The following is an 18,470-nucleotide window of genomic DNA, read 5'->3' on the forward strand; positions in this document are numbered from 1 at the left end:
TAATTCTGATCTATCACTGGATTTTATCTTTTAATTAGCAACATTTTCCCAGAATTGTTTTCAAATGCTCAACATCACCCTTAAGGTCTTTACTGCATATTACAACGGAAGCTTTTATGATTTATGCGCTTAAGTGGCATCATCTGTGTGAAACCTGAGCAAAAATATAATCATCACTCCCTTGCTTAATTCTACATTCCCACGCTTGAGTTATTTTGCAAAATCTAATCAATTTCATAAAACTTTCATGAAACCAAAATGAGAAGTTACACCCAGCTCCACTTTTGAGACCTAATGCCCCCATTCATAATCATCCCATTGAAATCTCACTCTCAACGCATAAAATGTGCCTTATAGGGTCTATAAATAGGAATAACCCTGCAGGTGTCCCCCTCAAACCAGCAGGCTAAGAAACCCTCCAGAGGAATTTAAAGTTACTAAATATACAGGAGGCTGTGGAACTGCCAATACTTTGCTGCTAAAAATCTGGGAAATTACTCATATATACACTCATTTTCTTCACAGGAAAAATAGTTAGGAGCAACAATACAGAGAGGGATTAAATAGAAACATCAAATTTATTCAGCAAGACTCCTCACTACTAGATGCCAATAGTAAATGTCAACAAGAGAGTTAAGATGAAGATACCCTTAGGGAAGACTGTCTTGAGAAAGTCACATAAGTGGCCACTTATTTGTTTTTGTTCCCTGACCATTTTAAGCAAGTTTGCAATAAAATTCACTTATCCCATCAGTTCCACTTAGAATTTATCAATTGACATTTCTGTGGAATAGTCCTAAATTACTAAAACATCTCAATGTTTTCTCTCAAGAAAGCACCACAGTCAAACATTCATTAACACCCATTTTGACTGCTTGATACTCATGCCTTACTGATTATTAAATTTTGAATATTAATTACTCTTGCCTGAAAATGAATAGAGATATATGTTGGAAGGCAGGGGGTGTTTTTATTGCATTGCATTATTACATTGGCCACATCAGCACAAAAGCAGGGTTTCCATAGGGACCTTCAGAAGCAATACTGATTCCTCTCTACTCACTCAGTATGCACTGTTTTTCTTTGTCACACCTACATAGTGGATGGGTAGATAACACTTTGTCTTGAACTTGTATAGTAGCCACTATTATATATCTCTGGTTGCCTTCCTAGTGCTCCAGAAAAGCCACTAAGTCAATGGCACCAAAGATAGCCTCCTATCTCCCAACCCTCCCTTGACATGACAGGACACAAAAGATAACTGTCGCTCATGTCTTGGAAAACTGTTCACTCATAGAACAGTAGTAATAGGAAAAGAAGCAAGAATTATTATTGAAAAAGGAGTTCCTTAAGGATAAAGATTTTGTGCTAAATCCCAGGGTATAAAGTCTCTTGTTGGAGAGGAAAGCTATATAAGATATTGGGTTTCGAATTTTCCTAGGAGTTTTAATGCAATCCATTCTGCATTCCCTCCATTCCCCTCACTTGCCTTGTCCACTGTGAACAAGATACGGTAGCTAGATAGAGGAAACCTTAGAGTTAAACGCTGAAAACTACAACTGCTTGTACCCATCACAGCAGTCATTCCAATGCATATTTTCGCATGCACGGTAAACTCAAAACAACTTTTACTTGTTTTATTACTTGCTTCTTTCCTTCTTTACTTTGAATGTGACTATCATTACAGTCTTATTAAAGAAGTGAACACTGCTCTTCCTTATCCTGTGATATCAAACTGGTTTATGCAATCTGCAAAACTCAAGGCAAATATTAAATGCCTTCTCTTATAACTACAAGCTCCCCCAGATCACCCACATACATACATAGGGTCCCAATTACTTGAAACATTTTTTAGTGTGGAAGATTTACACCAAATAAACTAAAACCATGAAAATAACATTTAGTTTTCGCCTTAAAATATGGCATCTTGAGATTCATACCGAAGTAAATCATTATCTCTTCCTCACATACGAGTGACACTTTGGTTGGGCCAAGACAGACATAGATTGGGTTGTCTTTTCCTCCTGCTATTAGAGAATCTATAGTACTTGGGGTTCTCAAAAGTAAGCAATGTTCTGTCTATCTAAATAGCTATTTCTTTTCATCAAGAGGAATGAGGTATAGCTAACCCCAGGTTTGTGCTATTTTCTGCTTACGACATTTCAGATCTGACAGATCTGTTCATTCAAGCAACAAGACATTTTTGCATTGAGAACAACTGAACACCTAATTACTTATATTAAGTTCAGTTAACCTCTTTAGCACCCTACACCTCTCCTTCAGAACAGTTATCCTAATGAGAGTAAATAAACAATTATGTAGCATATAAGGTCCCTGTAGACAGAAGCTGTTTTGTTCACCCATATATCCCTAGCATCTACCAGAAGGTCTGAATCATATGGTAATGTGTGCTGGATTATTAAATGGGTACACAGTAATATGCATTGGATTACTGAATGAATTTTAATAAACTTAAAGTACTTCTAACTTGCTTCAAAAAGCTGAGTGTAAATGTCATCAAGTAAGTGTAATAAAATTTCTTAAACTCAATAAGCAGGAATTATATTGAAACTTCAAGACACAGAAACTCATATTCTATACTAGTCATATTCTTCCTTTGGAGCCTAACAGTTTATCCGGCTTTAAACCAGGTCATTTTCTCATTATGTACATAATACTGCACTGGATATCGGTTTTCACTACTGTTGAACAACAGCATAATGTCCAATGTTAGTTAGTTAATACCTATAGCAAGAACTTGGCAAATGTTCAGTATGATACAAAGTATAAGATATGAGACAATCTAGCATTTAATGTAATTCTCTGATATACTGGAGAGCTGTTTACTGGTCACAGCTTGAAAAAGTAAACTGCTCTTATGTAAAGGTTTTGTAATTTAAAAACATGAGTATCAAACTCTGCAAGGTGTCAGACACTCTTCTAAGTGGACAAAACGAATTCCTTTAGCACCCCCACTCTGGTGAGAGAAACAGAGAAAATAAGACGCAATAAACAGATAGATGATATGTCAGGAGGTGGTGTTAAGAACAAAAAATAATAAAGCAGGGATAAGAGGGCCAGGGAGTAATAAGCTAGAAGTGGAGGACGTATACTTTTGATTTACACAGAAGACTGAGCATTAACCAGTTCTTTAAGCTGATGTCGTACGTCGGCAGATTATTGAACTCTACCTGGTCAAAAGAAAACCAGACATGAGAATCGCAGCTCTGTTTGATGCATTCATCCATACTCATCGTACCATACTCATCATACTCAACAATGTCAACTGTTGTTGGTTTAAGCCAGGCTGAATCCGATAATAAGACCACAGATATTTGCCCCCAGTGAGAAGAGTTATAAAATGCTATTATGACTCTATGGAAAATGGCAGGTCACAGGTTTAATGTAGCAGTTGCAGTACTGAAGAGTTTATGCAGTATAAATGGGTATGATGTTTCACGTAAATATTTTTTTCTTTTTAAAGCCTTAAGTTTGCAGCCTACTTTTATAATACTATTATAAAACCAATTAGGTTTGGTTTATTTAACAGAGCTTTCTGCTGCCAAATAAAGTAGTACATGGATGTGTGTGTGTATGTGTGTGTGTGTTTAAGTTCTTCTCTAAACCCTTCCTGGATATAAAGTTCTGCATTCCATCCCTGCTCAAGTTGCAAATTTTAAAATATTCTGTATTGACTGTTTACTAATGGTTATGCTTCCTGAGAGTTGAAAGACATAGCTACAATAATCAAAATATGCTCTAACAGATGCCCTCATGACTTAAATCTACTTTTTACTACAGGTAATTGCATTTTCTTTTGATATGAAATTTAGGAAAGCATTGTAAATACACCCAGACCATTCTCCTATTTCATCTTTCCCCGGAATTCCCTTTTCAAAATTCCTGGAATACTAACTTTATTCCATGAAGATTTTTAAGGAATAGTTACTGTGATTAATCATTGGCATCATTAACTGAATGTTTTAAATTTTCACATTATGCTGAACATTTTTGACTGGATCAATTATGGTAAATGCAAGATTTTTGTTCATCAGGGATAATCATTCCAATTTTGTTATAGCCATCCTGCAGGGCTCTCTCCATTTGCATCAAAAAGTGAAATAGGATATTCAAACTAATGTTTATGTATGTGCTTATTCACACAAATACATATGTACAAGCTTATGGAGTGGAGGAGAAAGGAATAAAAAATCCAACAAATTGTTTAGTGTCCAAAAGGTAGGAAATGGCTATGCCAACAAGCGGCAATGCTTGGATGGGTTTCATCAGATGCAGACCACACTGTGCCTCCTAACGAGATCAAATTTGAGCCTATTTAGAATTCTCTGACTGTGTCTGAGCTCCACCATCAGGAGGATGTGGAAAGGGAGAACCACAGAGTTGATTCTAGTTGGAATATGAGAAATAAGAAGATGAAAGAAGAAATGGCAAAAGAGAAGAATGACAGAGACTTAATAAGGTCTGGGATGGGTCAAGGACACGAATTCAGTACTTTGTCAAGGGCAGCCTTGGTCCCGACTTCATGCTCTGTTATCCCGTTTGCCACACGATTTCTGCCTGGTTACATCAATGAATATTCGACTTTTCATCTGAAGCACACTCCAGACCCTAATTCCAAGGGTTGCTCTTGTAAGAGTCCTTCTCTTAATCAAGTTCACGACATTTGTTATAATTGTAAGTGATTTTATCCCTCACTCTTTCAGTTACTGTATGAAGTCACCCTGAGGACTGAAAACTATGAGCTACCGTGACGGGAAAACTGTTTTTAAAAATCAGGCAGAAAAGTGGTATTGAGTCTTAAAGATGGGACTGGCTTCACTTATTTCTTATAGGTCTCTCATCTATTGCTAAAGGAAATATTACAAATATTACCAACATGTTGTTGGTTTTTTTCCAGGTACTTCAACACTGTGGCCCTGATTACTGCTTTCGGTTACTTTTTCTTCCAGGAGCCTTGGCTGCCAAAGGGTGACTCTGCACAAGAACATGTTTCTGACTTACATCCTGAATTCTATGATTATCATCATCCACCTGGTTGAAGTCGTACCCAATGGAGAGCTCGTGAGAAGGGATCCGGTGAGCATTGCATGATTTGCTTGTGATTTATTCTTAAGGACATAGTATCTATAAATAGTGACCATGGTGCTATTGTCTGACTCAAACAGCTGTTTATATGTGTGATCATATTTACTTTTACAGTTGAGTTTTGCATAAAGCATGGTGTATCATTTCTGTATAGTGATCGGAAGTAATTGCTATGTGCAGTAAAGGGCTGGGAATAATTCAGTCATAACCAAATAAGAATTATATAACAAATCATGACTTTTACTACTGATCAAAAATGTACTCACATCCATGGGAAGTTTACTGAGCACATCTTGTAAACATAGGCAATACTAGGTGTACTAAGACAATGCCTCAATGTGTCACTAATGGGTTACAGGTAAGCCTATATAGGAATCCCCTTCGCATCCTGACACGGGGCTGGGCTTGCACCAGTCAACTGACCTATAAGTAGCTATGCATTTACTGTGGTAAGCCATATAAACACTGTCATGTTTATGTCTGCATGACTTGAAAAAGGTTTAAATACCCCGAGCTCGCTCACTCTCATTTCCCAGTCTCTGCTGATGATCCCCATTGACTGAGCTCAGCCATAAACCGAGGGCAAGGAAGCCCTGATGGAGATGTACAGATGGGTTTCTCTGGACCCAGGGCAGTGGGAGCAGGATGGAGGGTGCATTTTAAAGCACAAACAGAAGCTATCTAGCACACAATGAATGACCAAGGGATATTTTCATTCTTGTTTCTCTGCTTAACTGTGTTATGCAAGCATCTGTAGATAGCCTCATCTTTCAAAACTGGCATTTGATAGCTCTGCCAACCCAAAGACAAAAATGCGTGAAATCTGCCCAGAGCGTGCATCCTGCGTGGCAGTGGCATGGCATGGGAAAGCAGCTCAACTGGCTTCTAAGGAATCCACAGTGTTAATCATTTTTGCAATGTGGATATATCCAGAAAGATACTATGGTCCGTCTTTTAAAACCATGGTGTCTGTTATCTGAGACAGTCTTATCTTACCTGCAGAATGTGATCCAATGGGTTACCTTGATGAGTTTTCTTTTTTAATGTCAGCTGATTTTAATAAAAATCATTTCATTTCATCTAGTCTTCCCAAGACCCTAGCAAAGGATGGATATTATTCCCATTATTAACTGAGTAAACTGAGGCTCAGTAAAGGGACAGGTCCTCTCTACTGTGGTAATTTAGAGATGGGATCAAACCCAGACATGTCTCACTCAGAAGCCCATCCTGTCTCCTATATACCACATGGTGCTCTTGATTTATTTCTTGAGGAAGATGTGTTCTTAAAGAAATGGGCTCAATAAAAAAAAAAAAGAAAGAAATCTTGCCATTTGTGACGACGTGGCTGGAATAGAGGGTATTATGCTAAGCAAAATAAGTCAATCAGAAAGAGACAATTATCATATGATCTCACTCTCATGTGGAATTTAAGAAACAAAACAGAGGATCATAGAGGAAGAGAGGAAAAAATAAGACAAGATGAAATCAGAGAGGGAGACAAACCATAAGAAATCATAGGAAACAAACTGAGGGTTGGCGGAGGGGAGAGAGATGGGGGGATGGGGTAACTGGGTGATGGACATCAAGGAGGGCACGTGATGTGATGGGCACTGGGTATTATATAAGACTGATGAATCACTGACCTGCACCTCTGAACCAGTAATACATTATGTGTTAATTAATTGAATTTAAATTTTTTAAAAAGTAAAAAAAAGAAAGAAAGAAAGAAAGAAAGAAAGAAAGAAAGAAAGAAAGAAAGAAAGAAAGAAAGAAATGGGCTGAGCCATTCCAAAGTGGTAATTGTCCATAGTTGGATACATACGCTATGTTTAATTAGGGAAGCTGACTCCTACGAAGATGTAGAAGTAATTAACTAAGCATTTCTCAGCAGAAAAGACTCAAATTTTTGGTTTCCCATACCCCATTAAGTGTGGAAATCCTGAAAAAGTTACTAACTGTGTGGAGGAGGACAGGAAATGGCACTTTAGTCATTAAAGAATCAATGCGGTGTTCAGTCACATTGTAAAGTATTATAAATTCTTGAGTAGGCTCTCTCCCATCACTCTTGTGGGGGTCTCATACCCACATGTCATTCCACCAGCCCACTCTCTAGAGGCTTGTAGGGTGAAGGGGGCTTCTCATCCATTGGGTAAGACCATACTAGTTTAGTATGGTCTTCCCTAAATAGTCTAAATTCAGGATTTTTCTGAATTTGCTGTTCAATTACAGAAGCCATTTAACCTTATCCATCAACGAGGAAAATAAAAACTGCCCTGGTTACTTCCAAGAGCTTGTCCTGGAGTCCCAAAAGAAGCATAAAGCTTTTAAAAATTCCCAAGGGCGCAATATTGCAAATGATTGCTCACAGGGTTGCTGCTAACTCTTGCCCTGCAACTAACGCCCTAGGTCTCTGCACTTGGCTTCCCTAACTCATCTATATTAGTCTACTCATTGCTCTTAACGGTCTCATGAGTTATCATCATGGGGTCTTTTCACTTTTATAGATATTTTAGGGGCAGACGTGCCTGTATACTTTGCCAGTCACCATGCACAGACTGCCTCTTAGCCATCACCAGGTCCACCCGGCTCTGCCTTGCAGCTTCTCTATTGCCCGGAAACCTATAATAAAGCCTGTAAGCAGATGTCCAGGGACCCAGTTCAACCACCATGCAGCTGATCTCCTGGGAGAATGAAGGGTGTGAGCATAGAGGAGCCAGAGATATTAACAGGAAGCTTTCTCATGGAGGAGTGAGGGTGGCTCTGTCGCACACATTAGGCACTCTCAAAATGACCTAAGTTTGAAAAACAGGAAAGAAGCTTATCTTTATGGCATGACTAGCACCTGGTGCTGCCAATCAATATATTGTTAACCTAACGGACTTGTTACTTTTAGCTATGCGAGAACAAACTTCCTAGGGAAAAATAGTAAAATCTTGAAAGGTAGACTTTAATCCAATCAATCAAGTGTTTATTGAGTGCCCCAAACTCAAATTTTAGTCTTTAAGCTGAACTGAATTCATAGAATTTGGGGAACATAGCTATTTATGACATTCCCTTCACAATCCCTAGAAATAGACCACACCTCATGCGCACAGGGTTTCCTATGTCTCAAAACCATACATGGGGGATTCAGCCCTTTGTTTACCTATTTCCAAGTGTTTTAAGTTTTTTTTTTTTTTAACGGAAAACAAAGGAGCAAAAAGACTGTGTTCCTGAAAGAGAAGCCTCGTCTCCTCTGAGGGCAGACAAAATGAGAATAAGCCACCAATAATAAGCCACTGACAGTGGGAAACAGGGAACGGTCATAATGTGTGAACACCCTGTGCCCTCTTTCACATTTCCAAAAGTCTTTTTATTCCATAAGACAAAATTTGGAAATCTGCACCCTCTACCAAATACATATAAATAGTGTCGGCTAAAAAGAAATGGCTACAATGACAAAAATTATTTCATATTTGTAAATTGTAAAGCATAATGCACTTGGCCCCCCAAAACTAGGTCATTTGTGTTTAGTACGTTTTCTGTTTGCGACAGTCATTGTCTTCCAGTGAGATGCTGCTAAATCTCCTTTCTAACCCTCCGTATGCCAACAACACAGACCTGCTGTCTCTAAGCAAACTAAGTCAGTTCAAGAAAGGGCAAGAAAGAACCCTCGAGTAGATGTGTCTTATATGTTATTCATCCCTGAAACTGCTTATTTCCGAGAGAGACACAGATCTTGAAATCTGTGTTATAGCTCACCTTGAAAATACATATTCTGTCATAAATGTGTTCATAGAAGCCCAATTTATTTGTTAAGTATCACTTCCCATCCAGAAGACTCTGAAAGTGAACTGCAATTGAAACTATAAATTCAGGCATCAAGAAAGGAGAAATTTTCCCTGTTGTAATAATATAGCTAAATGTATAGGGGATAAGCAAGAAGTAGGAAAAGTTTAAGTAGGAAAGCCCCATCTTTCCTAAGAGTAAAGTTCTCCACCTCTAAAGAGACAGACAAAATAATATCTCAACACTGAGACTCAGGTCATCAATATATTACTAAGTCACATGCAAAATTATATATTTAAAATTTACTTTAAATGAATTATTTGAAATATTGCATTTTTCTTGAAAAAGTGACATTCCAGAAAACTTAGATTAAGGTTTATCCATAGCCAAGAAGAGTGGAGTTAATAAAGAAAAGTCCAAGGAAAGACCAAAAAAAAAAAAAAAAAACAACCCCACAAGAAATTTTTGAAAAGGGGAAGTTATTGGACATTGTCAATTACAAGTACCAATTGCAGTTACAACTAACATATATATATATATATACCAAGTATATAACTGCAGCCATAAATTAAAGCATATTTATCAGCATTCCATTTATCTATGATTCAGGTATGTGTCTCCTTTAAAAAAACAGAATATATAATTTTTAAAGACACTTTTTCTCTTATGCAAACTAAAGGCAGAGTTGTGGATTATTTTTTCATTTTGACCCAATTCTCAGGTCACTGAATCAGCAGTTAAGAGGCAGAAAGATTTTCCTTCCCAGTGCCCAAGGGAATATATTAAAAAGAAAGTTATTTCTTGTAAAAGGAGGCTGCATCATCCCAAATGCTGTTGCACTACTTCTATAAGAGTTTATTTTGCTGGGGGCAGAAGAAAACAATGTTCTCACTCCTCAGTAGGGAATCCCCATGGGTTTGTGGTCCCTTTCCCATCAAAGTAGCTAGTTTCTTCCCTTGGAAGTTTTTTAGTTAGGCAGATTCTCTCCTGTAAAACCAAGGGTGAGAATTTCATTCCTTGACATTCTTTTTTAAAAAGTTAAACTCAGAATAACTCATGGCATAGATAAGGGCTGAATAGAGCCTCAGTTTATTGAGTGATGTGAAAATTGCCCATTGTCATTTGTGTCATTTGAGCATTTCATTTCCATAATATCTAAAATTTCATTTTCTTGTTCTATCTGCTTATTTGATGATCTTCATGTAGAGAGTCAGGAGGCAGAATTAAAAGCATTGTTCTTACTGCATCTAAAGGAAGCTGGCAGCATATTTGTCATTTTCTAGAAAGAAATGTCTCTCTGCACCTTTTCTTTGGGTCTAAAAGGGACAATAGAGGGAAATTAGTTTTTACCGGGAAGCTGGGCCCTTTGCACTTCAAAAGCCAAAATAAGCCAGTCACATTTTCTATAGCCTCTTATATAAGTAAAGTCAGATGGGTCCCAAGTTGGGAAAAACAAAGTAAATTTCTTCTAATTCTAATTTGTTTGGGACAGTTGAGCTACCAGACTATGTCAGAACTTCATTCTTATCGCAGGAAGATCAGTTTGGAATGGATACCGAGAACTGAGACACCAGAGACAGATGAAACCCAGGGTTGGAAACTGGACTCCTCATACCCAGCCCAGAGGAGGCTGGTGCAAGGGAGGGCATCTCAGTGTGAGAGAGATGACAGGGACAGCAGAGTTTTTGAGATGAGAGAGATCAGTGCAGGTAAAAGTAGATTGGAATTACCCACTTTAGTAGTCTATGGAAGAAATTAGACTGGGAATGAAAAAGTATGATGGATTTGAGGGACAATGCAGAGAGAATGATGGTAAGGAAATATCCTATTCCGATCTTTTATGCCATTTCACTTTACTTATACATCAAAACCAATAAATGGTATTTTAACCAAGATCATATGGTGCAGAAAAGTATGGAGGATTTCCTTATTTCTTTTAAAATTTGTTATTTATAACTGACCACTTTCCCATATGGATTTGAAGAATTTATTGCTAAAATGGCTATAAAACCTCAGCCCAACCTATAGCTTCTCTCATCTGGCCAATCTGGGTGGTTCCTCTGCACAGGAAATGAGTGACTTACAAATGGTACCTTGTGAGATGGTTTATGTAGCGAGGCTTCATGTCAACGTTTGCAGCTAGCTTCCCCTGCTTGGAAAAGGCTATCATGAATTTCTTATAGATTTGTTTTCATTCTCAAAAAGCTTCTAGTTGAAATAGAAGGAATTTTGTGTTCTCCCTTGGTGGTACACGCTGTTGGTTCGTTGCTGGGAAGCTATGGAGCAAGTCAGTTTGAGATTTGCTGTGCTTAGCGGGATTGCTCCAGATACTATGGCATTGATCTTACTGATCTTACAGAATCTCAAATCCTTAGCTCTTACCCTTACTTACAGATTATTCTGCAACGTTAAGCAACTTAACGTACTTAACCTCACTTTTCTAATGTGTAAAGTGCAGGTGATAATAGCACCTTCCTCGTAGAGTCGTTTGTGAGGGTTAAGTGAACTGATACACTTAAAATCTTCAGAACAGTCTGGCACATAACAACTCTCAAATGTTAGCTATTATTATTTACATTCTAGTTGTTACCATTGTCGTTAGGCCTCAAGCACTTGTCATTTTCTCACGGTGGCACCTAGTTTCATTTCTGCATTACACAGCATAGATTTGGAAACTTCAGAGCATTTGAAAAAAAACAAAAAAAACTGCTTAAATCCAAAAGGGACCAAGTGTAAAAGCACAATGCAGAGAATACTCAGAGGTTAGTAAATCAGAAATGACCAAAAGGGCGGTGGTCTGAGAAAATAAAACTAAGTCAGTATTGGCTTGAGAACCTCTAGTGCAAAGTGACATAATATCCTCATTATACCATATAGAGAAGGACTCTGGAGCGTAGCAAGCTGTTAATTTATATTCCCCTGTCACATTTCTTTTTTTTTAAGATATTATTTATTTATTTGACAGAGAGAGAGAGACAGCCAGCGAGAGAGGGAACACAAGCAGGGGGAGTGGGAGAGGGAGAAGCAGGCTTCCCGCTGAGCAGGGAGCCTGATGGGGGCGGGATCCCAGAACACCGGGATCATGACCTGAACCAAAGGCAGACGCTTAAAGACTGAGCCACCCAGGCGCCCCTCCCCTGTTGCATTTCTAACAGGTTTTTTTTCCATCCTGTGTGTATCCTGCTTTTCTGTTTACTGTGGCTTTGTTTTCTGAACACTTCCAGAGTGCTTCCTTTGCCAATTTGTAAGTCATCTTCCAACTTTCTTATCTTACATGGGACTTTTATCTCCAATGCTTTTTTCACCCCAAACACACCAAATCATGACTACAGTTCCACAGATTGAAGCTCATTTTCTCTGAGGCTTTATCAGAAATCAGCTCAGGATTGCATGACAGACTCACATTTAATTGAAAATGTTACATCCTTAATTCCTCTGGAGAAAGACTGCAGTACTTCCTTACGAAGTTGTTTAGTGCTGAGTTTCTGACTGGGGAATTTTTCTCCTTCATTCAGCTAGCTTTAAAGACTGTACAAGTTGACAATTTTCAAGTTGATATGAGTGCCTTTTGCTCCTTCGTTTATCAACTGCACTGGCATCTTGACAAAAAGTACTGTAATTCCGTCTCATGAGGTTTTAGTATACATGTGAGTCAAAGTCAGGACGTTCCCACTGTACTGTGAGTCTACTGGAACTTAGACAATTAGGATTATCAGCCCTGAAAGGCCAGCAAGTAACCAAAACAGAAATCAGGTATTGAGGAAATTCCTTCCATACTCTAAACCTATTCAGAGTGGCCCATAGACCAACACCAACAGACCCCAGGTACTCCCTAGAAATGCAGAATCTCAGGTCCCACGTTAGACCTTCTAAATCATGATCTCTACTACCGGGGCCCAAGAACCTGTGTTTTAACAGGCTGTGCAAGTGATTTTGATGCATGCTAAAATTTGAGAAAATCACCCCCATAGGAAGATAATTACTGTAGATGCCTTTATTATTTACATTTGAACCACACATATTTGGAGGGATGCATTATAAAATGCTTTCAGGAACTCAGACTCCTGTAAGTAAACCATAGCCACCCCTTTTAGAATTTAATATCAAGAAGTCGATTAGGGGCGCCTGAGTGGCATGAGTTGGTTGAGCGTCCAACTCTTGGTTTTGGCTCCGGTCATGATCTCAGGGTGTGGGATCAAGCCCCACATAGGGCTCCACATTCAGCACAGAGTCTGCTTGAGATTCTCTCTCTCTCTCCCTCTGCCACCCCCAACCTTGTAAGATAAATAAATAAATCTTTTTTAAAAAAGGAGTAGGTTAAAGGGCATTTCCAAGCTTGTAAGATAAGTGGAGGGATGGAGAGGAAAAGTTACACAATATTCCATTTTAGTTCTCCATGTATCAAAATAACCCTCTCACTTCAATAGACGAGAGCTGGGGAAATAACCAGCCTAACTAAATGTTAGTCTCATTTAATCCATCCTCCCTGGTGGGCAAACAAAATGTTTGCCCACAAATTCACTGTGTTGTTCACTCCAGTTCCAAATAATTCAGGGAAGATCATGGAGATGCAGCCTCCATTCCCCAAAAGTTTGTGCCCACGTAAAACAGAATGATCTACACATCATGTACATACAAGAGGCAGAACAAGCCGGAGACATAGTGCCGGCTGGTGCGTTGTTGACGTACATATATATGCTGGCCAGCTCTTCCTGGAACATTCACAGAAGAACAAAAACGTGATTTCCAGAAGCTTATCAGACTCCAGCAAAATCAACTGGAAGATCAGAATCCTTTTTGTTTTGGCTTTTAGTTGTGATTAACCTACCTCTCTCCCACGAGGATTTTCTTCTCTACATGTTTACCCACCACTCCTCCCCATCTCCTAGTTCTTCTGGATGGTTTCATCCCAGTTTTCACCTGTGACCAATCCTGGTGGTCTGTGTGGAAGTGACTAGAACATGGACAAAGCCCTAATCCAAGCAGTCATTCACAGGAGACTGCATTGCCCCTACAGGCCTGACTGCTTTTTCCAAAGGAAACCCCACGTTGACTCTGAAAGCATAAAATACGTCTTCCATTGCACCTAGGCCCAGGGTGGCATGTTTCCCTGGAGAAAATGGAAGAAGCCCTTTCCAGATATTTCCTGATTCACACAACATCCTGAGACACCCGTGAATGACACAAAACACTTCTCCGGAGTAGCACTATTGCAGCTCCCCAAAAAGTTCTAAAGAGAAGTTGCCCTGAAAAAAGTAATCACAAATCTCCCTCATAGGAAGATAAAGAGACCTTGAGGATTTAGAAATATCATTTAGAAATAAAAACACCTCCGAAAAGAAAATTACACTCCTGTGACTAGAGCAAGGTAAATGCTAGTCTGAAAAGCAGACATGTGATAGGAAAAACCTAGGATGAAAACAAGAAGGTGAAGATCTTCACTGAAACCTGAAATTTGAGGGTATGAAGCACCAGGCCAGATGTAAGCTACCTTTGAAATAAATATATCACATTCCAGAGAAACATTCTCATTTCTCCCTCTGAACTCTGCACATTTGGAATACAATTCAATGGTTGATATGTTGGGGAAACAGATAACATTCCTAACAGCATGAAATAATCAGTCACCTAATAAAGAAGTTGATTTAAAGAATATAAAGTTTTGGGGCGCCTGGGTGGTTCAGTCGGTTAAGTGTCTGCCTTCGGCTCAGGTCATGATCCTGGGTCCTGGGATCGAGTTGTACGTCAGGCTCCTTGCTCAGCGGGGAGTCTGTTTCCTCCCTCTGCCCCTCCCCTCCATGTGGACATGCACTCTTTCTCTCTCTCTCAAATACACAAAAATCTTTTAAAAAATAAATAATATAAAGTTTTGCTTATAAATTTACAAATTATTCTCCTTAAAATGAAGGCCTAAAGAGAGAAACAGTATTGTGGAGTTGTATGATACTAAGGGTGATGGGTGTTAACATTTGCATATAAAAATAAAATTCTCGAATAATCAAAATTGTCCTCCAGAAATCCCTTAAATCATCTATCAAGTACAATATACATTCCTTATACAGAAATGCTTATGCACACAGAAGTTTGAGGATACTTTGGGTTGTTTTTCTGGGCAACTTTCTCTGTTGGGAATGATGAGTTCCTTGCTTTCAAATAGTTTCCAGAATGATAAGGGACCACTTACAAAAGGGAGAAAATGGCAGTGATAAATAACATCACTAATTTTTTGCTAAGTCTTTTTGGAAACATTGTAAAACTGATACTATTTTAGAAGGAAAGAAAAGCAATAGAAAAGATGAAAAAAGTAAGTCCTTGACTCTAAAAATGTAAAATAATTTACCTTCTTTTGGTTATATACCAAAATATTCAGATACCTCATTCTCCCATAACATGTCTCCAGACACAGTTCACAACCTCAAATAATTAAGTAAGGGAAATAAAACTCTTCTCAGCATCCCTTGTCTCTGATCTAGTATCTCCCATTTTGTTTTGGTCTTATAACTGGGTTCAATAGTGTTTACAATGAATGAGAAATAAACACACATTCCCCATCGTATCACAGAGAAAGGGAACACTTGTAAACTTTTTCACGTAAAACCAAAAGCTAATTATGAAAACCCTCTCCAATAAGAATACTTTAAAATGAGCCCGAAATCAAAATTCCTTCTCACAAATAGGGGGCAGACTGATGAAGGGCCCCATAGAGTAGGACCTTTTTCAATCATTTAAGAGCATGTGTGCTCTTGATTTTCTGTTTTCTAAAGAAGTGCTGTTTGGAATGATGGGGTGGGGAGAAGAGATACTAAGTATATTTGACTCAGACAAAAGCTTGTTTTCTTTTAATTGAAATGATAAGGGAAGCAGCAAAAGACATACTTTTAAATAGGCCTCATATAAAGATGGCCATTGTAGAAAAATGTTTCAATTGCATATATAAATAGTACTTCAATGGGGAGCATCCATCTTCCTGTCACATGCAATTGAATTCAGCTGATAATAAGTCTTGCATCTCTCCTTTATGAGAAAAAAAAAAGTGATTATGAATTTTACATGTAATAAGCTCAAAGGCCTTGAAAAGTTCTGTATGATTTGCATGCAGTGTAAATAATTAAAAAATGTGAACCATTGTGACAGAGTAAAAAGCAGATGTATTATCAAAATTAAACTACCCCAGGTTTATAGGTGACTATATTTTTAAATATGTTATTTAATCATTATCTCAAGACTGGGAATGTATTAAGATAAACTGCAAATCATGAAGATTGGAAGTATTTTCGGAAAGATGAATTTGTATGCCCAGTTTGAAGACCTCTGTGCAAAGAGAAGGAGCTGCTTTAGCAGGGCTACAGGGTATAAATGACGGTGAACTGTTGACCTTGGGAATGCTACCTTCTAAAGATACCAAAACTTAGAAGAACATGGCAGAGACTCAGGAGGGCCCCCCTGCCAGGGATCCTGCCCGGCACTGTAAGTTTTATTATTGGTGCCAGTAGTCTGACCCCTTCAGACATTTGCAAGAACCATAGGTCTGTTAGGAAAAAAGACCCTGGAATTTATCTGTCAAATCTTGATTAAGCAGCTCTTGTTCGGGTTCTTGAGAAATAATCAAATTAGGTGTTAAAATATTTTCAGTGGGGGGCACCTGGGTGGCACAGCGGTTAAGCATCTGCCTTCGGCTCAGGGCGTGATCCCGGCGTTATGGGATTGAGCCCCACATCAGGCTCCTCTGCTAGGAGCCTGCTTCTTCCTCTCCCACTCCCCCTGCTTGTGTTCCCTCTCTCGCTGGCTGTCTCTATCTCTGTCAAATAAATAAATAAAATCTTTTAAAAAAATAATAAAATAAAATTATTTTCAGTGAACAGCATTATAAACACTACCCAAAGCCATATTCATTTAGACTTAATTAGCATCTACTGCTCACCTTCTGTATAAATATTGTTGGGTTTAAACTCTGAGGGTCGCGATAGGAGAAACAGCAGAGACAAAAAGATGGTCAGGCAAACACATATTTAACAGCAATTACATGTTCACTCCATATGGAATCTAAATGTCCATTAAGTAAAATGTAACAAGAAATTACCCTGGTAAATTTAACCAATGGAGACCAGAAGTCTTTATTATTCGGGGTTTTTAAAAATATCTTTTCCTTCAAGCAAACTATGTAGAGATTGACCTATCGATTCATCTTCCCTGGCTCAAATAAATATAACTTTGCACTCTTCCTTCTGTGCTAAAATGAGCTGATGAGAAAACATTTTTAGAAGCTTCAGGGAAACATAAATAATCATGCTTAATCACTGGAAATCACTCTGAACCCAGAGCAAACTTTCTGCTTTAAAACATGACAAACCTGGCAGCTTTGACTTGACAGAATTAATATAGAAGCTGAACCTATTCACCTGATATTCCATTTTACCAATGAAAGGGAGAAATTGCAAGTATTTTTTGTAAAAGAGAAGAGTTTTTGGTCACATACAAAACGTACTATGTGATGAAGTATGCGCTGCCTTGGCCCTTGCCAAAGGTCTCCAATGGGGAAAGCTCACCTTTGGCAGCACTTCTCAGGGCCTTTAAGACTCTAAGTTTCTTGGGAGTACAGTCAATGTTTGACAGCTTTAATCTTCCAGACTAACGCCTGCTTCCAGTACAAGGTTAATAAGTATTTGTTATGCCACATTCCATATCTGTGTTTCCTATGGTCCTCCATCCCCATTCCCTTTCATTTCTCCAGTCCTTCCACTCTGAGGTTTTTGTGAATGATAGGATTAAATGTGTAATCCTTTCCAGAGATATGGCATTTTAATAAGGAAAACAGTCTTAAGCTAAAGAAATGAAATCATGTGGCATTTCAGACATTATGAAGATGGTGGAATGAGTTCTGGGAGGCAAGATGGTATTCCCTAGCTCCCTTTTAGACCTTTTAGACATACCCATAGGGCAAATGGTACCAAGAATGGTTCATGGTAGATTCTTCAATGGCTGAAAGGTAGGATATATGTTGTGACCTACTGTTGCCTGCATTGCTTCCATAGATCTGTGCTGATTTCCTTTCTACTTCTCATCCCAAAATCCTTCCCTTGTCCCCAGCACAACAGAGGAACACCTCAAAACACTGACCACCTGTTCTAAGGTTGGTCTTTTCTAAAAACCCAAAAAATTCCAAAGCAATTTTCATATGGAGGCATTCTTTCCCCCATTGAATAGTTTTTGTTTTTGTTTTTGTTTAAGATTTATTTATTTATTTGAGAGAGAGAGAAAGAGAGGGAGGGAGAGAATGAGCAGGGGTAGGGGCAGAGGGAGGGAGAGAGAGAGTCCCAAAGAGACTCTAAGCTGAGCATAGAGCCTGATGCAGGGCTTAATCCCATGATCCTGAGATCATGACCTGAGCTGAAACCAAGAGTCAGATGCTTAACCAACTGAGCCACCCAAGTGCACCCCTTTGAATGGTTCTTAAACACATTGACACACAATAGTTTCCATGCTATACAGATGAGAAGAATTTTCTTATGTGTGGTTGGGAGATATAATCGGAATAAAATCCACAACTGAACATCAATATTCTACAGGATTTTGAGGTTGACTTAATTCATTAGACT

General features: G+C 38.6%; 2 protein-coding genes across 3 annotated transcripts in view; one reads left to right on the forward strand and one right to left on the reverse strand.

Moving 5' to 3' along the window:
• VPS50 (VPS50 subunit of EARP/GARPII complex) overlaps positions 1-18,470 on the reverse strand; it is a 239,281-nt gene that overhangs the window by 29,211 nt on the left and 191,600 nt on the right. The gene's annotated exons all lie outside the window — the stretch shown is intronic.
• The window catches only part of CALCR (calcitonin receptor), a 61,538-nt gene that overhangs the window by 20,338 nt on the left and 22,730 nt on the right, over positions 1-18,470 (forward strand). Inside the window, exon 6 of the mRNA XM_045793246.2 lies at positions 4,971-5,097. Coding sequence (XP_045649202.1) covers positions 4,971-5,097 — 127 coding nt within the window. The remainder of the gene's footprint in view (positions 1-4,970; positions 5,098-18,470) is intronic.

The sequence above is a fragment of the Ursus americanus genome, chromosome 3, assembly GCF_024610735.1.
Source record: "Ursus americanus isolate L20-20 chromosome 3, mUrsAme1.1.p, whole genome shotgun sequence".
Classification (NCBI taxonomy): Eukaryota; Metazoa; Chordata; class Mammalia; order Carnivora; family Ursidae; genus Ursus; species Ursus americanus.